The following is a 20,416-nucleotide window of genomic DNA, read 5'->3' as shown; positions in this document are numbered from 1 at the left end:
GCGTGGAAAGTTCTGGTATGACGGCGCAGCTATCCGTTTTATGTGTCATCGTTCTAACTGGTTCCAGAACATACTCGACCAGCTATATGCCCCGGATCGCTTTGTCGTTCCATCTAGCAATTTCATGGTCGAATGCACAAATGTCCCCACCTGCAACAGGCCGAAGGGCATTAACATGCGTGTCCCTGCAGATACCTGTGACTGATTATTGCTGACACAGACCCTTTGCCCCGATCGGCCATGCCATCGATCATATTCAGTGAGCAAATGAACCGATAGAGCTTCACTCAGGTCGATCGACTGCACTCAGCCTTTGTATTCCCATGGTTCTACCCAGAGTGCAAGGCCCATCGACCGCGCCGCCGTTTATCTTGGGTCCTCAACAGTCAACAGGACAGGGCCTTGCCGAGCCGAACGTCTTATGGAAATGAACTATTTAGATAGCGCGATGGCAATTCCTAGTCGAGGTATCATCTTGGAGAATCAATCCCCATGCAGCGGTGGGCGTCTGTCGAGGCATATATTGGGACTGCAGCTAGATGGCCGGAGCAGTTTGTTCTTGTCATCGTCATTCTACGCCGACCTTACCGACGTTATCATACCCTACTAGTCTTACCCGGAAGCCACGCCTGCCATCGCATACCATTACTGAACAGCGGACGGCGAAACCTTAGCAACCAGCGTTCCCCATCAATCAAGAACGTAGGTAGCCCACCGCACAAAAAAAGATCTATTCCACTAACGTAGACAGGAATCGACGATCATGTGTTTCTACGAGCATATCGTGTTTGCCTGTGGGCATTCAATGCGACGTCTAGCACGGCACTGCCATTTTGCCCGGAACGATCCAAACCACCAGTGTTTTGGAGTGGCAGTCGTCGTTCGGCAATGGCGTGAATCAGTACCATGCCCTGGATGCGGGTAATATGGAAGAGTGCTCAAAACCGATATCGTAGACACCCACTGGGAGGGTTCTGATCACCGCCACTCATTTGTTGCGATACTGCGAGATGTTCAAAATGGGAGCGTGGTGGGTGGTCACTGAATAGGAGTGTTTCATTTGCGCTGAATAGGTTTTTTGGCTGGAAAGACGCCGCTAAGTCAATTGTACCCAGCAGTGGCTGATTTCGGTAATCATATATGCACATAGTTGTACATAATATCTTTAGGAGGAACGCCAGCGGGCAGCTTTGCGACCCGTTCCTTTCGCTGAACATATGCGTCGAGGTTGCACATTCACTCCTTTTGGACGACGCCGACAATGTTATATCTCTTGCTAAAGAACGTGAACCAATCTTCCAACACCTTCTTCGCGTCATCATCAAGGTCCTCCCATTCTGCGACGCACTCCTCGGGCTTCAGTGACGAGAGCCCCAGTGCACGCGATGAGTCCTTGCCAGTGAACACTACATTTCGACTAAGATTCAGCGGGACCCCGATGCCGGGATTAGGTTGAACTTACCATTATAGGTGGCTTTTGGTGCATAGGCAGGATTGCCGCTAACATCGAATACCTTCCCCTACAGCTAGTCAGCATGAAGTTGCAGCGTGGTCATTCCAGTACGTACCTTGATAGCAACATAGGTTGGATATCCTTCATGGGTCCCTATAAATGGTTAGAAATGTTGGTCTCTGAATTCACTTTGCGGCCTTCACGAGGTTCATGTGGTGCAAGCGTGGTCACACACCGTCACACTTGGAGAGGTATTCTAATGATATCGGATCATCTTTCGGTGGAGCCAGCGTGACGGGGTTTTTGGGCTCGAATTTCCCCTTGGTTGATCCTGTTGTTTCGGCCATGGTGATCGATGGGCTCGATGGACGTTGATGAAACTTTCGTGGAATATTTCGATGGTCCGGATATCACGAAATTGTGTTAGACCAATGTCAGTCAGGGAGACGATGTAAATACAGAGGAGCTGCATGTGGGTGGTTCAAGTTGGACCGCGGCTTCATTTCGGCAAACCTCAGGCAGTCAGGCACCTATCAAATTCCAGCTCCATGTCCATCTGAGATGATGTGTGTTCGTTTCAAAACACAAACAACCATGAGGAAAATCGTAGTGATGGTCTTCTTCTTTTTAGTAAATTAACTGTACCTATCGTAATTCTTAATTCTATTCTGGACTACGCATCGGGGCGGTCACTCAATGTTTGTCAAGCGAGCGAAAGGCATCAGATGACGAGTAACTAGAGGCGAGAGCTCAACTTATTTCCCATCCAGAGCAGGGACAAGACCTTTGATCACCTAGATTCAGGACCAGATTGGCTACGGAAATTATCTAATGAGATTCATCTCTCAAAGCTTGTCAAGGTATGAATTGAGGTCCGTAAGCGGAATGCTGCGCTTGACATTCAGTGTTTCAGCTTTATCCCAAGCAACTCCACGACCATCGGCGAATACATTTCGATACTTAATCATCCCATTGCCAGGATCTGTGGCTAATTGGCGATGTAAAGTCGGAATGTCCCATAGCTTCTTCACAAATTCCTTTTGAAATCGAGCTTCTAAAAGCTCTGCCAACTGACCATATGAGATAGTGTCTCCAGCGATATATACCACTCGGTCGGCGGTGTCTTCCGCATTACAGACCACTTCTGCGGTCATGGTGGCAATATCTTTGGGGCCGGTGACGGTAACACGGTTCTCCCAAGAGCCAAGAGCATGGACCACGCCATTCTCGAGGTCAACGATGCCAAATTCCGGAAGAAAGAGAAAGCTCATGAACAGTCCCGCCGATACGATGGTCCAGGTCGTTGTTGTCTGAGCACGAAGCGCCTCCCGGACATGGAGTTGCTCATCGAACAAGTCCTGCGAGCTGCCGTATCCGATGCGGTCGTAATCGAGACCAAATTGCCACGGGATATATCTCGGCGTTCGGGCGCGAACGACCGCTCCGCACAGCTTGATTTGAGTCCCGGAAGGTAACCCCATGCCAGAGCAGCAGATAATCGTATCATAGCCACTGAATATCTCGGCAAGCTCCTCGAGCGAGTAGCTAACAACATCGCCGACTTCGATTTCCACTCCCATAGACTTGATTTTTCGGACATTCTCTTTCCTCGAGGTGTCATGAGAGGTGATCGCCTCCGTCCGAAGAAGGACAGCGAGCTTTTTGCTGTCGTGATGGGGGTGCAGCGATATCGCTTGTAATATTGCCATGCCCAGCTCACCGGCGCCAATGACTAAAGTACCCATTTTCGACGTGTATGTGCTGAGAGCGACCCTTGAGTGTTGAAGTACTCACTGAAAAATGTATCCCTTATTCCCTTAGAGCACCGAGACTTATAGGCCTGGATTGGTTTGCAGATCCCATCCACTTTTGCGGAGATATCGGAGTTAAATATTAATAATAGTGATATCTGACCAACATACGAATTTGCGAAGGCGGACTGAAGGCAGATTGAAGACAGAATCTATTCAAACGTCCCACATCAACAACCCCTTCGCCACTGGTCTTATATCACATTCAGCTAACAGAGACATGATCTATTGATCTCCGTTCCAGGCTTCGTCCTTCTACTTGGTTCACGAAACCCATATTAAAAATACCGAAGTCAGCCGAGACACTACGAGTGTCATCAAACTGCGAAAGTAAAGGCATTGATTCTCATTACCGAACCTAGACAGCTACTCTACCGGATATCTCCCTCTCCGAACTTGGATCAGGTGACAAATCTGCGCCATCTACAACACCAGTCCTTTCAGTGTCTCCAAATCAACAATACTGCTCGCGTCGATTCCAAGATCGTCCTTAACCAGAACGGGGTGTACGCAATTGGCCCAGTTCTTCTCATTAAACTCATCCCAAAATCGTATCATGACACCCATCCCTTCCGCCCAAATTGGCCATAGGTTTGTCAAAAGTCCAGTATCAGTCCGAACAAAAGCAGTGGCGACACCGTTAGCTTTTGCCCGACCGCAAATTGAACGCGTTTGCTTACGAAGAATGCACTGAAGCCAAGACACGTGGAATACGTTGCAAGGACGTACCTCTTGCTTCCACAAATGAGGGCGATACGCATGCAAGTATATCATCTCAACCGCTATATTTCTATCTAGAGTCTAGATATTCCGACTACTTCACTTTATATTGATATATACTACCTCTTCTCCAGAGCGAGGCCTTCAGCACTTAGATACTTATGAAAAATTTTCATGCCTGGGCATCAATATATTGTGGTAGCGTCCTTGTGTCCGCGGGAAGCACCATTCTACTCATTTGTGGCACGTAGACTCTTTACTGGCTGGTCCACCATCAACTGCAGCAACGAGTGCGCGACTTCGGCTGCAGCAATGATTGTGGTTTCACCAGCGTTGTCATAGATCGGGGCCACCTCGACTGGGGGAAGACAACGTTAATTCAAGCAATCTAGGCAGCGGACAGGAGGAAAGCTTACCGACGTCTCCCCCAACCACCTCCAGGCCAGAGAGCGCATCGAGGATCGTGAGCAGCTCCCTGGTCGACCAACCGCCTGCCTCTGCTGTCCCGGTTCCTGTTTGCGAAACATGTCAGTTACTAGTACTCCTCAACAGATCAATCCCATTTCAAGCCTTCGACTCTTTAAGTGCTCGGCAATTCTCCCCAGACAACTCACCTGGAGCAAACGCGGGATCAAGTACATCAATATCCACGCTAATGTAGACCTTATTCGCTCCGACTCTTTCCTTAATTTTGTCAACCACCCCTTGGACGCCGATTCGGTCGAGGTCACGCGCTTTGATCATGTCGAAGCCGCATCGGATGTCATTTCGGACGTCTCCTTTCGGACGCAAGACGGGCGCTCGGATGCCGACGTGGATCGAACTGTTGCCAATGAGGCCTTCTTCGTGTGCGATGTGGAGGAAGGTTCCGTGGTTGACGCCGCTGTTTGACATGTTAGGGTGGTTACACCAGTCGAGAGTTCTGCACACGTACGCATAATGCGAGATTCCGCCTCCTGCAAGATGTAGAACCTTTGATCAGTCTAGTCATGATTTGGATTTCCAGGAGTCTACTCACCTAGCACCTTAGGATCCCAGGTATCTTCCCAATGTCAGAATCAATATTGTCCTGGCAGGGTGCAACGATTCTATTGACCTACCGAGATGCGAATCGAAATGTATTACGCTGACTTGTCCAAACTTCTGATAAGCCGATCTTAACGCCGGGAGAGTGGTTGTATGATCTCCACCCAGAGTCAATATCCTCGGGGTAGTATATTCGCTGGAACTGGTCCTTCTCGCTGAGATGGCCTATCCACATATCAGTCTCGCTTATCCCCATCAGCACGTCCCCAAGCGAATCGGCTACTTGCCTTGTGCGAAAGCTGCAATTGCTTCAACGCTACCGTATTGTCCTTTCCGTACCATATACATCAGTGTTGTTCTCCAATGGGGCTCCGCCGGGTATGACTCACCAGATACGTCAACGGCGCGTTCCCGCAGTCGACGATCCGGGCCCAGTCGCGGAAAGTATTTTTGCCTGCAGTTAACCTTTAGATAACATCCCCTAGTCATGCACAAGAACAATGGGCGGCAACTGTCACACAAAACCAACACGCGGGCACCCGCTCAGGGGAAAACCAGATGATCCGGATCAGGCCCGATGCCTGCTTGAACACTTTGACGAAAGGGGAGGCGGGTACCGGTATAGATGCTCCAAATGCTATCGCTCATGCGCCTTGAGCCCTGCCGTATGCCATCGGGGCCGAAGCGAGTGCCAGGCCGGGCAGTTACGCCCTGAGATTGAGTTAGCACTATGTTTCCCGCCTGTGGGAGATGAACGGAACGCAGCATGGAATGAAGGTAATATGGAAGAGAGAAACGCGATGCGCGACAAGACTTCAGTAATCTTCCATAATGACATCTGGTCTCATGTTTCTAATGACGGCGATACGAAAATGGAGTGGAGGGGAGATGGCCTCACAGTATCAAAACCTGCCCCAAGGATTCCAATGTCGAACACATCGTCGCCGTCCTTGGCTGCACAGTTTATAAATGGCAAATTCGCATAGGTTGGCAGACCAGCGATCGCAACACCGAAGCCTGAATCTTGCCCTGCGCCTTCCAAGCTCTTGAACAATTGGTCATTCTGGGTGATGTCTAGCAGAGGAGGAAACACGATCTCCCTGCCATGAGCAATGGCTGCAAAAACAAGTACAGACGAGAGGATCATTATCGCGAGTGCTTCATCGGTCTATGACACATTGGTCTTTTAGGAACGACAAAGTTGCTGAGTTCAAATGCACCTGATGGATTGTCGAGATGCGGGCGGTCCGTTACTGATAGGAAAGACGAGCCATACCCAATATGGAAATTTGACGCGGAACTACCTATCTCGTTCAACTTCAACGCTTCAATGACACGATTGGTTAGGTAAGATAAGGAACCTGAGTGCTAGTGCAGCAACAATTCTCTCCACTTTCGCACACCCTATTCGTCACACGTTGCAACGATCAGGTACATTCTACAGCATCGTCACGGTCTGCAACGTTAGGATGTGAAACCGTCCCAACCCTAGGTCTTGTTCTTCAATAGCTCCTCCGCATCCTTATCTTTCGTCCCCGACGTCTCCGCCTTCTCCAACTTCGGCAACTCGGCTCCCGTTCCTTCTGAAACGGACGCTGACGCCGACTTCTTCAGCCTCTCAGTATCCTCCTGCTTCAGATCCTTCGTCTTAGCCTCCTCCTCGTCGCTGTCCCCTAGGCTGAACGGATCGTTATCCCCCTCCGGATTCGGCGCGACCGAGGTGAGAGGCTGCCACTTCTTCGTCTTGCCCACCCCCGGCGAGGGATCTCGCGTCGGTTGGCCGTAGATGGCGTCGATTTCGTCGACGGGACCGGGACGCGGAGCGGCGGGGGTAGGTTTGAAGAGGTCGGGATTCGCAAGCGGGCGGGCAGGCTTGGGAGGCGGATCTGTATCGACGGTTAACAACTAAAAACGGAATACAAAGTGAGGGAACATACGCTCATCATCTCGAAGCTCAAGGGCCGTGAAATCGTCGTCCAATACCCTCGGATCCGCGTCGTAGCGATGCCTGTCACCGCTTCCCCGAGTCTCGGCGCTCCTCCGGATCCCGCGCATCTGGTCCGACTGCGAAGGGCCGTAGTTCTGTCGCTGGTAAGCTGCACCGGGCCGGTCCAGGTCGTCGTCGTCCTCGCCGTCCATCTTCTTCTTTAAATCGGAGATGGTCTTGTTGAACCATGACTGCGTCTCGACGAAGCCCTTTCGAATGTTTTCGCGGATGACGGGTAGATCATCTAAGAACTGTCAGTTGCATCACCGCCACATGCAACCGATGCCATTTACCGTCGAAGAAGCTGTGATCCCTGTCATCGTACATCTCGTTGGGTTTCAATCCCGATTCCTGCCTTCCCCTAGGCATGGGAGGGTCGCCTCTCCCCCGTGATCCGAATCCTTCATGTCCTTGCGACTGATAGTGTTCTGCCAACTGTCGTGCATACAACTCGTCTGCTTCCAACTGTGTCCGTGCCTGTGTGGGCCGCGGAGGCTGTCGTAGAGGTGCTGGCTCATCCTGGTAATTCGGATCGGACATGCCTGTATACTGGTCAGCATCGGGGCCGGACACGAAGCAGCGCATACGAACTCAGCAAGGCGTTGAATGCCGGCTCCATCTTCCCACCACTGGCGCGCAACACCGCTTGGACGACCTTCGTATCGACGCTCGGAAAGGCTTCTACCAATGTCGCCTCCGCCTGAGCCTGCGGGCTGACGGGTCGGGGTGGCTTCACGGGTGGCTGCTCCTCGTCGGCAAAGCTCACCCTGGGTTTCGGTTTAGGTTCGGAGGCGGCGGGCGCGAGGGCGAATGCTGGAGCGCTTGCGACAATCTCTTCCGGGTCATCGTCGAAATCGGGATCCCGTGCTGTTCGTGGCGATTCTCGGCCGGAGCCTGGAGCCTGGACTAGAAGTCAGACCACAAATTCCGTCGCATCAGGGAACAGAGAGAGACATACCGGCTTCTCAGTAGGTTTCTCGGACATTGTGGATGTTGATGCAACTTCACGGTAAATTCGATTTACGCGGGAAGAAGAAGTATTTAGTTTCGCATGTGAAGTGATAAGGATGTGAGGGTGAACAGTATTAGCTACCAGTGAACTCGAAGCTCAAGCTGTCAAGCGGGAACGGGGAAGATTGCGTGTGGCGGAATGACGACGTCTCTCCAACCGTCTCGGCTTCTGATTGGCTGTGGTTCCTTGCTGCCGTTACTGTTATATTTTACACGTGCAGCCATCAGAAGTTAATGGCACCAGTCGGCATTTAAGGAATTGATCTATTATACGTTGTCTCAGATCCGTCATTCCAAAATCAAGACACCGTTACTACATCTATGGAATTCCGTATAATACTGAGGATCAAAGCCCCGGCCGTTGAATGCATGTCAAAAGCCCCCTAAAACCTCACCCCCGATTAATCCATTACCTCGTCTGAAAGGAAAGGACTCTGCACCTAAAGCTCCGGAACGATCGAAGGAGCAATTTGCAGAGTGCGGAAAACGTTCCCCAGCCCCAGTTTGGACCAGCCAGACCTGGAGCGAGGCGCGGGTGCAATGCTCTGTGGATTCCAGAACACCTCCTCGGGATCCCATACCGCTTTTGCCTTCTGCAACCGCGTGTACAGCGTCTCGCCGCCGTAATAATATTTGATAACCTCCTCCTTGTTCAACGTGGGGTCCACATGGTTCATGTACATGCCAAATTCCGCACTGGGCATGGCGTCCATAATCGCCGCCGTGAGGCCGTCGGCAACTTCAATCGACCAGAGCGGGAAGTCTTGCGGTGTGGTCTCATCGGGCACGTACGAATAGTGGAGGAAGTCCCAGAACTTGTCCTTGCGGTGGTAGGCGGCGAAGTTTTCGTCGCGATCTTTCCGCTGGACTTGGGAATCCGGACCCCCTTCGAGACCCAACATTCCGAACCAGCCGACGCCGTCGTCGGCGATGTTGGGAAGGGTCTGGATGTAGTTGAAGTAGTTGACCCAGGCATCGCGGGTGACCAAGTTCGTGCTGGGGATGGTGAGGGCGGTCGAATGGAAGTTGGATGCCATGTCATATCCGAACTTCGGCTGCTGGAGCGGGACTTTCTCTGCTAAGTTCTGGAGCGACTCGGGCCAGCTGACAGAGGCGATGACGATTGACTGGGGTTCCAGAAGATATGCATCCCGCATGGACGGCCAGATGTTCTCTCGGAAGTGTTCCTCGGAGCCAAAGTAGGTTCCGTACAAGTGGTGGTTCCAGTTGTCATAGTACATGCCCATGCCCAGATTGCGGTCGACGATAGTAGCATTCTGCGCGAAGTTCTGCATGTGCTCGAAGTAGTGCACAAATTGGGTCTCATTCTTGAGGATGTCCATATTGGCACGAATTGAGTACCAGACGACATTCTCGGGGGCTGGACTGGTTTGAAGGTAGAATGTTGTAATGATTCCGAAAGAGTCAGCGGCGCCACGAAGAGCCTATTGGAATGATTAGACGGGCTTCTACGATAGAATTTGGGAGCTAAGTACCCAGTAAAGCTCGCGATTCTGCTTCTCGCTGGCATAAACGATGGCGCCATCCGCGGTGACAACGTCGAGACCAACAATCTGGTCCACAGCAAGACCATATCGGCGGCTTGAGTATCCATTACCGCCTAAGAAAATGAGCACATATCATTGGAAAGATAGTAGACGAGCTTACCGTGAGTGAAATGACCACCAACACCAACGCCGGGACATGTGCCATGAGCAAGAACCCTCTTCCCCTTCTCATATATAGAGAGCGCAACGTTCCCGAGCCTGTAACCGGTACCGACCTTGGCGATGCCCTGTTCGTCGATTTCGATCTCGTCCTGGAAGTTCTGCATGCTGATAACCAGCTGGCCGTCTTTTCCGCCCAGCCCAAAATTGCCGAATGAGTGGCCCCCTGATCGAGGTTGCACCTTCAGTCCGCATTGGTGCCCGCATCGCACTGCTAATGACACGCCCTGTGCATCTTCAGGCACCACCACGGCTTTCGGGTATATGGGAATTCGGAGATTGTAAGGGTAGATCATTGGTGCGTACTCTTCATCTTCGGGGTAAAAGATGGACATCGCCTGCTTCGCCAGGCAGTCTTCGAATCCATGCTCTTCGAGTACTGTCAGCTCCGTTCATGTACCATTCAAGGGAGATGGCTAAATTTCACGGAATACGGGGGATGGAGGCCTATACTTACGCGTGAAGGCTCCTTCCTGTGTCTCGGAGCAAGATGATTCTGGTGAAATGACATGTTGAGGCGGGATAACCTGTTGTTCTTGGACGCCCGCCGTTGCTGCACCAGCAAGGGCAAAACCCAAAGTAATGGACCTAGAGATATGCTTCATCGGTGCGATCTTGAACGATCAAAGTTGAATAGAATAGAAGAAGAAAAGTGACCTTAAGGAAAGACCTCAGGCCAGAGACGCAAAAACGACTGAAGAGGAGGGCCTTTAACAACGGTGCGAGAGGGATGCAGGACGACTTCGAAGGACATGTTGAGAATTGAGGAATCCAAAACGATAATATGTTCGACTTGAAACAGGAGATCTACACGGCTCTCAGTCGCACCGCCGTCCACCGATACTGAAGTCCAGCAACACTGGCGACATCTCCGCGATTTCGCGGACAGGAGCGCGAGTCGCGTCGAGTCCCTACTACGTATGAGGATTCGTTGCGGAGCAGAGACGACGGACTTATAACGACAATACGCCGCTTTCCATCGATCAGTGGTGTGATTTTCTGTTTTATTAGACGTGGACTCCGACTCGATCACGTTAGTTGGAAGTTGACATGTCGAGGTCGCACACCGATATGAGGTTGATATGTCTGGTCTGATGTCTAGGTCACACCCAATATAGTCTAGCGGCATCTCGACCTCCAAATGTCAACTCCATCGGTTTTTCAACAACTCCATGCCTATTCTTGCCGTCATTATTATTGCCCATCGTGGTGGTGTTACAATCAGCAGCTAACTTTCGCCGTAGAGTGCCCGATCAAAAAGCGCCTATTTGGCTATTCATTCTTGAGTCCTTAGAGCTCCCCTGGATCTCCGAAGTATGGACGGACTCCGTTCAAGAGCTGCAGATTATGGATATCCGATCGTCGACGGACGAAACAAATAATGATTCGTTTTCCCCTCGTCATTGAAGACCTTCGTCGCCCCTATTCCATTCCCATTTCGCTTGGCTGTTTTCATGCCTTGTTGGTGTCGGCCATGACAAGTTCACGTCCGATTTTCTACTATCAACTTCCAAATGTGGTTCTGGTAGAGCTCTCGGAACTTTGGAGCTGGTAGAACTGCCCAACACTGGACACGCAGCACGCTAATCCCAGCGGTTATTTTTATCCGCACTCGTTTGGACCTAAGACCTGGGGAAGGATTTCCCCGCTTTATTACCTCTGGAGTACATGATTGTCCATTCTCATCGCATTGGTGATAAATAAGCGTTAGCACTGCTGCAACTGAGCAAGTTCTAGTAACTAACACTTGAAGCCGAGCCTACGTCTACCAGGATGCGCAAGTTGAGTAGATCTATGGTTTGGTCTATTCATTTTATGCTTCCAAGTCTTTCTAAAGTTTCTTGCGCGTTTGGTCCGTCGTCTTGGGCCGCCTTTCGGCTAACCGCAGGATGATTCGCGGGGTTCAGTCGCGATACTACCTCACCCCAAAGCGAGGTGAAAGGTTTGGTAGGCCCGACCGCGTGGTGCCTAGGCCATCGGGTTGAGTATAAGTACCCTATTTATAATGATGGCGGTCGGCCGACGGTCGATAACGGTGTCATCTCTTCTGCTTCCGGACTTTTGAAGTTGCCCTTGTCATCACTTATTCCACCCACGAGCGATATTGCGGATCTTCCACAAACATGGTGTCAGAATTCATTATTAAGGATGAGGATCTGGCGCGCATAAAGGACAAGGTTGTCCTGGTCACCGGTGCGTCAATATCTCTCAAGATGGATGCCGTGAACCAACTCGCTGAGCAATGTGAAAAGGTGGATCGTCAGGTATCGGTCTGGCTACCGTAGAGCTCCTCGTCTCGCTCGGTGCACGCGTCGCGATGGGGGACCGGAACCCGCTGCCCGCGAGTCTCGATTCCGCCGGCGTCTTTTACCAGCAGCTGGACGTGACGTCGTGGGAATCACTGCTCAGCATCTTCAAAAACGTCCACGAGAAGTGGGGGCGGGTGGACCATGTCTTCGCCAACGCGGGCCTCTCGCTGACCAGCACCTTCTTTGATGACGAGGTTGACAGTGACGGGAACCTTACTCCACCGAATTTCAGGACAGTGAACGTGAATCTCCTGGGAGTGATCTCCACCGTCCGTCTCGCTGCTCATTACATCAAGAAGCATGGCGATGGCGGCAGCGTAGTGCTCACTGCCAGCGGGTCAAGTGCGTCCCTCTGACTCTACCACCTCCGACTCATTTGCTTACTCAATAATTGGCGTCTAGGCTTCCAAGAATTCCCCGTTCCCGACTACAGTAAGCCAACCTCTCCCCCAGTGCGCAATTCCCGCTCAACGTCTCACAGCGACCGCTAAACATGGCGTCCTCGGCTTCCAACGCTCCATCATCCCCCACCTCAAACCGTTCAACATCCGCGTCAACTCCATCGCCCCCTCATGGACCGCCACGGGCCTGGTCCCCGAAGAACTGCGTGTAGCGCTCGGTGATATGATGCAGGGGCCGGAGGTGGTCGCGAGAAGCACAGCCAACTTGATGGCCGACTCGAGCCGGGATGGGCAGCTGATTTATAGCTGGCAGGGCCGGCACATGGAGATCGAACGGGCGGAAGGGGGGCTGTTGGATCACGTACGAAAGCTCCTGGGCGTGGAGATAGGAGGGACGGACGGGGAGAAGCTGGAGGCGGCGTTGAAAGGGTCCATTCCTGGGGTACCTGTGGCGCCGCACGCACGTATTGGCTGAGCTGCGAGCAGGAAACTTGGGAAGTCGAACGATAGCAGGCCGAAGTAGGAGTTGATACATATACCAGGCCAATACTGTGTGCCGCAATCCAGCTTTCGATATGTACAGCGACATGAACATCCGTGCAAAATATATACATAGCCATCATGAGTCATGACATCCCTAGCCCCAGAATTTCGAAGAGGATTGGGCCGCCTTCAACTGCTAACCATGCAATCCCTAAAGTAAAAATGAGTGGGTTTGTGGACGGCGTTGGCTAGCGAAAGACTCACCGGAATATACGATCAACTTCGTCACCACCTCAACATCATACCTGACCCGCGGCTTCTGTACCCCCGCCAGGATGTTCTGATCGGCCGCCTCCTCCTCCTGCTCGCCCAGCTCCTCCGTCTCCTGCTCTGGCGCCACACTCCCCATCATCCCCTGATACTTCTCGATCTCAGGTCTGATCGTCTCACCAAAGCTCCGCGACCGCTCCCGTCCGACGTCTGGGCTGTCGTCGGCGCTCGCATCGCGCGCCTCCTGCTCGTGCACGGAATCGAACTTCGGCCGCCCGAACGGGTGGGCGGAGGCCGCGTGCATGGGCGACGGGGTGGTGCGGGATTGGCCCATGCTTTCGCGGCGAATGCGCCGGTAGGCGATGGCCTCGTATGCGTCGGCTTGGGATTGAGGACCAATGGAAACGGCGCGCCGACGCGGGTGCCGGAAGCTCGTGATGATGGTAGGCAGGTCGGACGCTGAGGGGATCACGCTGTCGAGATAGGCTGTCGAGGGGATTTTGGTGTATTGACTGTACAAGGCATATGGTCAGCAAGGATGATCCGGGAAATAAATCGACGTAGTCCAACATACGAGGCCTTGAGGAAGTATCTTCGGGGCATCTCGAAGCCCACGCGCTCCAAAGTCCGAAATAGAGGAGGAAGACCTCCTAGAAGAATCGGTTTCATGGTCGCTCGCCACGCAAAGATTAAAGCAATGCCGAGAACGACTCTCAACAGGGATTTGAATATCCCGACACGCTCAAAAGAAAATGGGGCGGTCCCGGGTGTAGGCTCGGACACGCTATACGAGGTGGTTGCAAAATGCCAAATGCCCCCTTCAATCCCGATTATAACTCCCGCGAAAGCAACGCCGTCATCAAAACATGGACAATCATCGGCAGGCTCGGGATGAATCCGAACACAGAAGAGAATCAAGAGCAGACATGTTATAATCGGGATCGGAGAAGGCCCAGTGAGCCATACTTCGAAGTCCTCGCCCCATTGGATCTGTACAATGGCGATGACTAAGCCAAGGAGCGACCCAACAATGACATCAAAGAAACCATGCATGCCGAGAATCAATCGACCGAAGACGATGGCGAAGGTATACCCCCAGATCAGGAGCTGGATGCCTGTGCTGGCGTGACTCGATATCCTGCCCTCCTCGGCCGCCCGCCAAATCAGCACCAGCGCATACGCCGCCACGGAAACCGCGTTCGTCGAATGGGTACTCGGGAATCCATACTCCAGCGCCGCGCTCCCCGACATGCTGATCCGGCGCAATGGGGGCGAGAGCGGGCGCGGGAGGCAGAGCAGGTCCTTGATGGCGCCAGAGAAGAATACGCCGGCGGCCAACATCTGGGTATACGCGCGGCCGAAGGAGGTGTGGCCAGCCCAGAAGAATATCGGGAGCAGGACCATGAAGGCGGTGTGGGTCCCGAGGTTGGCAGACCAGGCGAAGAAGCCGTCGAGGTTGGGGGATCGGAGGTGGTGTTGGAGCATGGCGAGGTAGGGGGTTTCAGCGCGGATGATGGGGATGAGGGCCTGGCGGAGCTTGTATCGCCATCGTGGGAGACGGGATGCATCTGGGGATGAGGGATTTAGTCTATCGGACAGTACAATAGGGAATCTGCGAACGAGATAGCGTGGAGTTCTCGATGCAAGTACATACAGTGGTCTATGTCACGGCAGCCCGCATCGAGTCTCCCACCATGGCCATTAGCTTGGTTACAATCCATATCTGGCTTCATGATACGCTTCAAGGACAGGACGCTTCAGAAGGAATGCGATGGAGAGAATGAAAAACCGAAATTGATAAGCTGCAGGGCGGAGGGGTAAGATCATCCACCGTTAACATGGTCAATTGAGAGTCAAGGCATGGGGAATCACAGGGCTCTAGGTATAATCCATCCGCAGCGAGCAACCAAGAGAACTGCGGGTGCTGGGAAAGGAGCAACGGAGGAGTGGTGATTGCTAAATGCGATGCGCGTCGGATATTGAATTGGAGAGCGGGAGTCGGGAGATGAGCGGACGAGGAGCCCGAAAATGACGGTGGCTTGAGTGGCTTGAGACCCTGAGTGACTTCAGTTGGACGATAGGGATTGGTGCATACCTCGATACATACTTCTGTACTACTGCAGAGCAATCCACGGCCCATGCTGATCAGCTGACAAAGATATTAAAGTGATCGATTGTCCATTGGGCGGTTGGGCCCCGACGTACCCAGCGCCTTGGCGATGGAAGCCCCGCGTCTATGGCGTCTATAGCGCCTATACCACCCAGTTATTGGTGCAATCCTACGGGGCCCACGTCCCCCCCACGAGGCCCCAACCGTTGCTATGGGGATGTTGATGGACCCCCAGTTGGTCAATTCCGGTCTTCGCTGTCAACATCGAGAACATCTTCACCGTTCACTCTATCACATTCAATTTGCACAGACCTCTTGGTCTTTAAGAATCGCTTTCCAAATTTCCATCCCGCACACTTGAGAGCCACGTCGCTCTTGCAACTCCAGCGTCAAGTCATCTAACATCCATTATTGGGCGGGCGACCTTCGGTGTCACTGCCTTTCCACCATTCCACTTCACTGTCTCCATCTGACCACCACCATCTCCGCACACTTCTGGGACACCCCTCCACCATTGAACGCCGTCCCCCATATTAATTGGATTATTACTGCATCTCTTCTCCCAGAACGTGCCATTTCCATCATCACTAATCCCATCGAGCGGCCGGGCACTCTCCGCCATGTCCGTCGAAGGAACACAAAACTACGACTATCTGCGGCGGAAGAACTCCGAGCGCATCAACCTTTCCCATGGCGACTCGAACAATGTTACCCGTAAACCCGTTCGGCCGCCGAGCGAGCGAGTGAGCAACGGGACGGTCAGCTCGTCCATCACCACCTCGACCGCGAATACTGCCGCTACCCATACAACTTCATTGACGGAACCTCCTGTTTATTCCAAGAAGCTAGTGGTGGTTGGCGATGGAGGATGCGGCAAGACGTGCTTGTTGATCAGCTACAGCGCGGGAATCTTCCCAGAGGTGAGACGTCACAGAAACTATCCTGCCGTCACTGCTCATAGAGCTAATGACAACAGAAATATGTTCCGACTGTGTTCGAGAACTATATCACGCACACTCCACATCCGACGACCGGCAAGACAGTCGAGTTAGCACTGTGGGACACTGCAGGCCAGGAAGAATACGACCGGCTCCGCCCGCTCTCATACCCAGAGACGGACCTCGCCTTTGTCTGCTTCGCCATCGACTGCCCCAACAGTCTCGAGAATGTCATGGACAAGGTACGTCACCGCACTTCGCCCTCCTATCACCAACCACTAACAAATCTTTTGCCAGTGGTACCCCGAAGTCATGCACTTCCTCCCCCACACGCCCATCATCCTCGTCGGTCTCAAATCCGATCTTCGCCACAAGAAAACCTGCATTGACCTCCTCAAAACCCAAGGCCTCACCCCTGTGACTCCCGAACAGGGCCGCGCCGTCGCCGCGAAGATGGGCGCCACCTACATGGAGTGCTCCAGCAAGGAGATGACCGGCGTCGCCGAGATCTTCGACGTCGCCGTCCGCCTGGCGGTAGGCGAGGAGGACGCGGGCGGGCCGGAGCGAGATGTGGATCGGGAGACGGGGGATAGGGCGCGGGGAGGGTTGGTTCGGCCGAGCGGACGGAGGAGAAGGGAGATCAAGCGGTGCACGATTCTTTGAGCGACCTCTTTGGGTTATAGTGTTGGACACTTTCCCACGCTGCTTCATCCTTGATGGAGGAAGTTTAATCAGCCATGTTGGAGCCTGGTGAGTCACCCGATTGGTTTACGTAGTTTACGTGGATATGGCCAACGAGTTCGATGACGGCCAGTGTGCGAGGATGGCATGACCATTCGATGATCGGGCGGTTTGGATGGATGGGCAGTTCGGCGGTGCATATTTATCGGCGTCACATCGGCGCATCTGTGTAAGACTGGGGATGGATGACATGCGAACTGACGACTATGGGTTTCTGTCGTACATATCATCAATCGATACAAAATCTTTCAAACCAGAACGCCGGCCCGTACCGTCGTCGCGATCGGACGATCCATGAACACGCCTCGGGGGTATCATTTCGTAAGCAACGCAGCCTTCATTGAGATGTCGCCTCGGTCGTATCCCGCCCAGCCTCCTCCTCTTCCTCTTTCACGGCCGTCTCATCTGCCTGGTCCTCCCGCTGCTCCTCCTTGCCCATGAAGTTCTCAAACTGGCTCCATAGCGCTTCCACCGATCCAAGCTCGTTACCAACCTGTATCTTACGGTTAGCTGGTTTGACTCCCGTATAATATCCCAAGGTGAGACACGACGTACCTGGATAACGCTCTCCAGACTGAGGTTCAGTTTGTTCAGGTTCTGTAGGGTATGTTCCAAACTCTTCACAGGCGTTAGATACACTACAGCTAGGGGACCGCCAGGTTCCAACGATCACTTGGCTTAAACACTGTACCTGAGATATCTCCCCAACGAGTATCGCTCTCTGTTGCTCAAAGTATGTGGAAGGCGATCCTCCATTTGCCGCCCCTTGGGAGCCTGTTGACGCGTTCGCCGCGCCCTCGCGGCTTGACATGACGCAACCAAATGTGATGGAGATAAGAATTGCGGATTTCTGAAGTTCGGTCCTAAACCGTGATTCACTAGTTCCGAGATTCTTATAAGGAACTGAATTGACTGGTATACTTTCAAATTCAACATCACCAGACAGGACAGTAAGCCAGAGTCGGAAGTTGTCCAGCATTAAACCTCGACCCACTTTAAAGTTGATATCCATGCATGTACACAGCGTTTAGGTTGCACTTCATTGAGATCGTTTATGAAGATACTACTCTTACTTCGATGCACTAGCAATCATGTGTAGTGATCATTAACCGGGGAGACTGAAATTCCTATCACCATGGTCCGAGTCAAGAACCGATATCTCGTGGTCGAGTTCCTCTATCCCACCTCCAACCCAACCCTCGGAGCCCTCCCAGCCGCGCTCGCATTCCATGGGCCGACCTCCGACTTCCTGACGCCCGGACTGCTATCCAAATCAATCCGCAACGCCATCGAAGGGCTATTCGGCCAGATCGGCCTCGGCCAAGTAGGGAACACATTAGCTGGTAACCACCCCTGACGTCCTCCACACCACGAGGATCACTGACCCCGGCGCAGTCAAATACCTCAGCACCGCCACCAGCACCGCCATCGTCCGCTGTCCGCGCCATGCGTTTCGCCTCGTCTGGGCGGCGTTGACGTGCACGACGTCGTTACCAGCACCCGTGCGGGGCAGCGTCGTGGTGCGGGTGGTGCGGGTGAGCGGGACGATCCGGAAGGCGGAGGAGGAGGTAGTGAGGCGGGCGAAGAAGATCGTGGGGCGGGCGACGGGGGTGGAGGGGGATGATGTGGTGATGGGGGTTTTGGGACTGGGGAAGGAGGTGGGGAGGGGTGGGGAGGGGTTGAATGTTGATGATGATGACGATGATGAAGAGGATGACGAAGACCTGGGCGATGGAGGGTGATTGGCATCCGCTACTTGATCCGAGTTACGATTCTATGGCTATGAGCCCCTAAGCCGTGCCAGCAAGAGACAAGGCGCCTGGGGGAAGGCGGCCCGACTGAAAAACAGTATGCCTCAGCGGATGACCTCTGAACGATGTATCCTCATACGGATCACGACAGAGAGAGCAAGATTTGGCTTTAGAGAATGCTGATTGCCGGGAGACTAGAAGACTGGAGGCCCGAGTTCACGCGAGCCAAACACGAAGAAGTTTCGAAGTTGAAGCAAATCGAATGTCCTTGCCCTGCCGATGGAACGCGCCAGCTTGTATAGGAGAGAAATATCCTTGGTCATCTGGTATCATTGAATGCATTCACGAAACGCCTCTGTCCATCCATGCTGTGTGTGAACGCAACCCCAGTATTATTTCCCTCCCTTCCCCTTCGCCTCGCCTTCCGCGACCTCCCTGATGTAGATCTTGATGACACCCTCCTCCACCTCCTTGCCATCCTCAAATCCTGGACTGACCCCCACTGCCAACCGCGTCCCATCCCCATTCCACGCCAACGCCACCACACTCGCCGAGTACTTCTGATATTGCTTAATCCTCCGCTTCGCCACCCCATCCCACAATGCCACGACCCCATCCCCACCCCCGCTCGCAAACGTGCCATACACCGGATGATACGACAGCGCATTCACTGGATACACCACATCCACGCCATCCACCGTCTGCCGATGGCACTTGAAGGCGTACTTCCGCGCCTGCGACTCCACTGACGGGTCGAACCACTCCACCGCCACACGCCCCTCGATGCTGCTCGACGCATACCCCTCATCGTTCGGCATGCACGCGACGGCCCGCGTCATGAACTTCAGGCTGCTTTCGCGGCGCTGCCACGGCTCGAGCTCGAGGGTGTTGGGCGGGGCTTGGGAGGCTTGCGCAGAGAGGGCGGAGAGGGCGGGGAGGTCGTAGATGTGGAGCTGGCGGGAGGCCATGGCGACGACGAGGCGGGTGGGGGAAAGGGAGAGAGAGAAGGGCTTGTGTGGGAGGGGGATCGTGGCGGGGGTGGTGGTGGTGCCGATGTGGTGGATGTGGAGGGTGCAGTCCCATGATGCGGAGACGAGGATGTTATGGGAAGCGGAGAAGGCTAGGGACTTGGCGGCGGAGGAATGGGAAGAGAGTACGGTCTGTTCGCTTGACTTCAGGTCGATTCTGTAGTGGAAGAACGTTAGATCCATACCGCATAGATGGCGCGCATTCATTTTACCTTCGGACATCCCAGTCCAGCCCTCCGCTATATGCTTCCGAATCATCCTTCCCCCAGCAGACATCGAGGACAGGCGCACGATGCTCGAACTTCTGTATCAGTCGAGGACTGTCTCCAGCTTCCTTCGACACATCATAAAGATAGACGTGTTTGTCCCATGACGAAACGAGCAGCTTGGTGGACGAGGGAGAGAATCTGACCGCAGATATGGCGTCCGACGGCGCATCGGGAAGTTCGCATTGATTGCTCATGATCGTTTTGCATGTACCATCTAAGGACGTGGGTATTTTGAATTCCTTTCGGGGGATTGGGGTGGTCGTTGGATTTGTTTACTATAGACGCTGAAGGTTTTAATCTTGAACTGGCGATGAAGCTGATCGACCCCACATCCTTGTCGGTGGCGTTCTGCGGTTGACATCCACATGAACATTCAAGTTC

The 20,416-nt window shown here is 53.3% G+C and overlaps 12 protein-coding genes across 12 annotated transcripts; 4 read left to right on the top strand and 8 right to left on the bottom strand.

The window, feature by feature from the left end:
- Nucleotides 1-202: 202 nt before the first annotated feature.
- On the top strand, nucleotides 203-1,033 carry P152DRAFT_97490 (uncharacterized protein). The gene is made up of 2 exons (XM_033683397.1): nucleotides 203-702; nucleotides 752-1,033. Exons 1-2 carry the CDS (start codon nucleotides 493-495, stop codon nucleotides 923-925), a joined length of 384 nt encoding a protein of 127 aa, XP_033532042.1. The 5' UTR covers nucleotides 203-492; the 3' UTR covers nucleotides 926-1,033.
- P152DRAFT_460534 (progesterone binding protein-like protein) lies at nucleotides 1,034-1,899 on the bottom strand. The gene is made up of 4 exons (XM_033679933.1): nucleotides 1,689-1,899; nucleotides 1,569-1,606; nucleotides 1,463-1,520; nucleotides 1,034-1,406 (listed from the first exon to the last, which is right to left on the bottom strand). Exons 1-4 carry the CDS (start codon nucleotides 1,798-1,800, stop codon nucleotides 1,237-1,239), a joined length of 378 nt encoding a protein of 125 aa, XP_033532041.1. The 5' UTR covers nucleotides 1,801-1,899; the 3' UTR covers nucleotides 1,034-1,236.
- Nucleotides 1,900-2,038: 139 nt separating this feature from the next.
- P152DRAFT_97453 (NAD(P)-binding protein) lies at nucleotides 2,039-3,327 on the bottom strand. The gene has a single exon (XM_033683396.1). The coding sequence runs from the start codon at nucleotides 3,196-3,198 to the stop codon at nucleotides 2,299-2,301; it is 900 nt and encodes a 299-aa protein (XP_033532040.1). The 5' UTR covers nucleotides 3,199-3,327; the 3' UTR covers nucleotides 2,039-2,298.
- Nucleotides 3,328-4,126: 799 nt separating this feature from the next.
- P152DRAFT_97387 (arginase family protein) lies at nucleotides 4,127-6,205 on the bottom strand. Its single transcript, XM_033683395.1, has 10 exons — nucleotides 5,909-6,205; nucleotides 5,628-5,721; nucleotides 5,400-5,464; nucleotides 5,298-5,339; nucleotides 5,085-5,235; nucleotides 5,003-5,026; nucleotides 4,919-4,940; nucleotides 4,599-4,867; nucleotides 4,401-4,496; nucleotides 4,127-4,342 (listed from the first exon to the last, which is right to left on the bottom strand). Exons 1-10 carry the CDS (start codon nucleotides 6,155-6,157, stop codon nucleotides 4,215-4,217), a joined length of 1,140 nt encoding a protein of 379 aa, XP_033532039.1. The 5' UTR covers nucleotides 6,158-6,205; the 3' UTR covers nucleotides 4,127-4,214.
- Nucleotides 6,206-6,498: 293 nt separating this feature from the next.
- On the bottom strand, nucleotides 6,499-7,982 carry P152DRAFT_451155 (uncharacterized protein; the record flags this gene model as incomplete). Its single annotated transcript, XM_033678210.1, has 5 exons — nucleotides 6,499-6,896; nucleotides 6,948-7,241; nucleotides 7,291-7,539; nucleotides 7,589-7,898; nucleotides 7,956-7,982. 5 exons carry the CDS (start codon nucleotides 7,980-7,982, stop codon nucleotides 6,499-6,501), a joined length of 1,278 nt encoding a protein of 425 aa, XP_033532038.1.
- A 324-nt stretch (nucleotides 7,983-8,306) lies between these two features.
- P152DRAFT_460530 (FAD-binding domain-containing protein) lies at nucleotides 8,307-10,760 on the bottom strand. The gene is made up of 4 exons (XM_033679932.1): nucleotides 10,193-10,760; nucleotides 9,677-10,105; nucleotides 9,505-9,629; nucleotides 8,307-9,453 (listed from the first exon to the last, which is right to left on the bottom strand). The coding sequence occupies exons 1-4, from the start codon at nucleotides 10,338-10,340 to the stop codon at nucleotides 8,449-8,451; spliced, it is 1,707 nt and encodes a 568-aa protein (XP_033532037.1). The 5' UTR covers nucleotides 10,341-10,760; the 3' UTR covers nucleotides 8,307-8,448.
- A 728-nt stretch (nucleotides 10,761-11,488) lies between these two features.
- On the top strand, nucleotides 11,489-13,056 carry P152DRAFT_460528 (NAD(P)-binding protein). The gene is made up of 4 exons (XM_033679931.1): nucleotides 11,489-11,928; nucleotides 11,988-12,386; nucleotides 12,447-12,476; nucleotides 12,526-13,056. The coding sequence occupies exons 1-4, from the start codon at nucleotides 11,859-11,861 to the stop codon at nucleotides 12,918-12,920; spliced, it is 894 nt and encodes a 297-aa protein (XP_033532036.1). The 5' UTR covers nucleotides 11,489-11,858; the 3' UTR covers nucleotides 12,921-13,056.
- On the bottom strand, nucleotides 12,920-15,200 carry P152DRAFT_460526 (PAP2-domain-containing protein). The gene is made up of 4 exons (XM_033679930.1): nucleotides 14,853-15,200; nucleotides 13,773-14,766; nucleotides 13,193-13,710; nucleotides 12,920-13,139 (listed from the first exon to the last, which is right to left on the bottom strand). Exons 1-4 carry the CDS (start codon nucleotides 14,929-14,931, stop codon nucleotides 13,072-13,074), a joined length of 1,659 nt encoding a protein of 552 aa, XP_033532035.1. The 5' UTR covers nucleotides 14,932-15,200; the 3' UTR covers nucleotides 12,920-13,071.
- A 398-nt stretch (nucleotides 15,201-15,598) lies between these two features.
- P152DRAFT_420969 (ras-domain-containing protein) lies at nucleotides 15,599-17,244 on the top strand. The gene is made up of 3 exons (XM_033677159.1): nucleotides 15,599-16,228; nucleotides 16,285-16,488; nucleotides 16,544-17,244. Exons 1-3 carry the CDS (start codon nucleotides 15,929-15,931, stop codon nucleotides 16,907-16,909), a joined length of 870 nt encoding a protein of 289 aa, XP_033532034.1. The 5' UTR covers nucleotides 15,599-15,928; the 3' UTR covers nucleotides 16,910-17,244.
- Nucleotides 17,245-17,363: 119 nt separating this feature from the next.
- Nucleotides 17,364-17,780, bottom strand: P152DRAFT_376787 (uncharacterized protein; the record flags this gene model as incomplete). The annotated part of the gene is made up of 3 exons (XM_033675636.1): nucleotides 17,364-17,480; nucleotides 17,543-17,605; nucleotides 17,679-17,780. Coding segments are annotated over 3 exons (282 nt in total), but the record flags the coding sequence as incomplete, so codon positions are not given.
- A 195-nt stretch (nucleotides 17,781-17,975) lies between these two features.
- P152DRAFT_483867 (uncharacterized protein) lies at nucleotides 17,976-19,105 on the top strand. Its single transcript, XM_033681969.1, has 2 exons — nucleotides 17,976-18,330; nucleotides 18,383-19,105. The coding sequence occupies exons 1-2, from the start codon at nucleotides 18,123-18,125 to the stop codon at nucleotides 18,727-18,729; spliced, it is 555 nt and encodes a 184-aa protein (XP_033532032.1). The 5' UTR covers nucleotides 17,976-18,122; the 3' UTR covers nucleotides 18,730-19,105.
- P152DRAFT_420963 (WD40 repeat-like protein) lies at nucleotides 18,666-20,401 on the bottom strand. Its single transcript, XM_033677158.1, has 2 exons — nucleotides 19,979-20,401; nucleotides 18,666-19,923 (listed from the first exon to the last, which is right to left on the bottom strand). The coding sequence occupies exons 1-2, from the start codon at nucleotides 20,227-20,229 to the stop codon at nucleotides 19,131-19,133; spliced, it is 1,044 nt and encodes a 347-aa protein (XP_033532031.1). The 5' UTR covers nucleotides 20,230-20,401; the 3' UTR covers nucleotides 18,666-19,130.
- Between the last annotated feature and the right edge of the window lie 15 nt (nucleotides 20,402-20,416).

Source organism: Eremomyces bilateralis (assembly GCF_010015585.1).
Source record: "Eremomyces bilateralis CBS 781.70 unplaced genomic scaffold P152scaffold_18, whole genome shotgun sequence".
In the NCBI taxonomy this organism is placed as follows: domain Eukaryota; kingdom Fungi; phylum Ascomycota; class Dothideomycetes; order Eremomycetales; family Eremomycetaceae; genus Eremomyces; species Eremomyces bilateralis.
This window is presented reverse-complemented; position numbering and strand designations above follow the sequence as displayed.

What these genes read in the sequence shown, in the direction of transcription:
- P152DRAFT_97490 (XM_033683397.1), top strand. Translation starts at nt 493, where the DNA reads ATGCAGCGGTGGGCGTCTGTCGAGGCATATATTGGGACTGCAGCTAGA. An exon ending in GTTCCCCATCAATCAAGAAC is followed by an intron (nt 703 to 751) that starts GTAGGTAGCCCA and finishes TAACGTAGACAG; the next exon opens with GAATCGACGATCATGTGTTT.
- P152DRAFT_460534 (XM_033679933.1), bottom strand. Translation starts at nt 1,800, where the DNA reads ATGGCCGAAACAACAGGATCAACCAAGGGGAAATTCGAGCCCAAAAAC. An exon ending in CAACCTATGTTGCTATCAAG is followed by an intron (nt 1,521 to 1,568) that starts GTACGTACTGGA and finishes GACTAGCTGTAG; the next exon opens with GGGAAGGTATTCGATGTTAG. An exon ending in ACCAAAAGCCACCTATAATG is followed by an intron (nt 1,407 to 1,462) that starts GTAAGTTCAACC and finishes GTCGAAATGTAG; the next exon opens with TGTTCACTGGCAAGGACTCA.
- P152DRAFT_97453 (XM_033683396.1), bottom strand. Translation starts at nt 3,198, where the DNA reads ATGGGTACTTTAGTCATTGGCGCCGGTGAGCTGGGCATGGCAATATTA.
- P152DRAFT_97387 (XM_033683395.1), bottom strand. Translation starts at nt 6,157, where the DNA reads ATGATCCTCTCGTCTGTACTTGTTTTTGCAGCCATTGCTCATGGCAGG. An exon ending in TTGGGGCAGGTTTTGATACT is followed by an intron (nt 5,722 to 5,908) that starts GTGAGGCCATCT and finishes ACTCAATCTCAG; the next exon opens with GGCGTAACTGCCCGGCCTGG. An exon ending in AATTGCAGCTTTCGCACAAG is followed by an intron (nt 5,236 to 5,297) that starts GCAAGTAGCCGA and finishes ATATGTGGATAG; the next exon opens with GCCATCTCAGCGAGAAGGAC.
- P152DRAFT_460530 (XM_033679932.1), bottom strand. Translation starts at nt 10,340, where the DNA reads ATGAAGCATATCTCTAGGTCCATTACTTTGGGTTTTGCCCTTGCTGGT. An exon ending in TGGTGGTCATTTCACTCACG is followed by an intron (nt 9,630 to 9,676) that starts GTAAGCTCGTCT and finishes TCATTTTCTTAG; the next exon opens with GCGGTAATGGATACTCAAGC. An exon ending in AGAATCGCGAGCTTTACTGG is followed by an intron (nt 9,454 to 9,504) that starts GTACTTAGCTCC and finishes TCATTCCAATAG; the next exon opens with GCTCTTCGTGGCGCCGCTGA.
- P152DRAFT_460528 (XM_033679931.1), top strand. Translation starts at nt 11,859, where the DNA reads ATGGTGTCAGAATTCATTATTAAGGATGAGGATCTGGCGCGCATAAAG. An exon ending in CAAGGTTGTCCTGGTCACCG is followed by an intron (nt 11,929 to 11,987) that starts GTGCGTCAATAT and finishes CAATGTGAAAAG; the next exon opens with GTGGATCGTCAGGTATCGGT. An exon ending in GCTCACTGCCAGCGGGTCAA is followed by an intron (nt 12,387 to 12,446) that starts GTGCGTCCCTCT and finishes ATTGGCGTCTAG; the next exon opens with GCTTCCAAGAATTCCCCGTT.
- P152DRAFT_460526 (XM_033679930.1), bottom strand. Translation starts at nt 14,931, where the DNA reads ATGAAGCCAGATATGGATTGTAACCAAGCTAATGGCCATGGTGGGAGA. An exon ending in CTGCCGTGACATAGACCACT is followed by an intron (nt 14,767 to 14,852) that starts GTATGTACTTGC and finishes CCTCATCCCCAG; the next exon opens with ATGCATCCCGTCTCCCACGA. An exon ending in GAAGTTGATCGTATATTCCG is followed by an intron (nt 13,140 to 13,192) that starts GTGAGTCTTTCG and finishes TTTTTACTTTAG; the next exon opens with GGATTGCATGGTTAGCAGTT.
- P152DRAFT_420969 (XM_033677159.1), top strand. Translation starts at nt 15,929, where the DNA reads ATGTCCGTCGAAGGAACACAAAACTACGACTATCTGCGGCGGAAGAAC. An exon ending in GCGCGGGAATCTTCCCAGAG is followed by an intron (nt 16,229 to 16,284) that starts GTGAGACGTCAC and finishes TAATGACAACAG; the next exon opens with AAATATGTTCCGACTGTGTT. An exon ending in TCGAGAATGTCATGGACAAG is followed by an intron (nt 16,489 to 16,543) that starts GTACGTCACCGC and finishes ATCTTTTGCCAG; the next exon opens with TGGTACCCCGAAGTCATGCA.
- P152DRAFT_483867 (XM_033681969.1), top strand. Translation starts at nt 18,123, where the DNA reads ATGGTCCGAGTCAAGAACCGATATCTCGTGGTCGAGTTCCTCTATCCC. An exon ending in AGTAGGGAACACATTAGCTG is followed by an intron (nt 18,331 to 18,382) that starts GTAACCACCCCT and finishes ACCCCGGCGCAG; the next exon opens with TCAAATACCTCAGCACCGCC.
- P152DRAFT_420963 (XM_033677158.1), bottom strand. Translation starts at nt 20,229, where the DNA reads ATGAGCAATCAATGCGAACTTCCCGATGCGCCGTCGGACGCCATATCT. An exon ending in CTGGACTGGGATGTCCGAAG is followed by an intron (nt 19,924 to 19,978) that starts GTAAAATGAATG and finishes CTTCCACTACAG; the next exon opens with AATCGACCTGAAGTCAAGCG.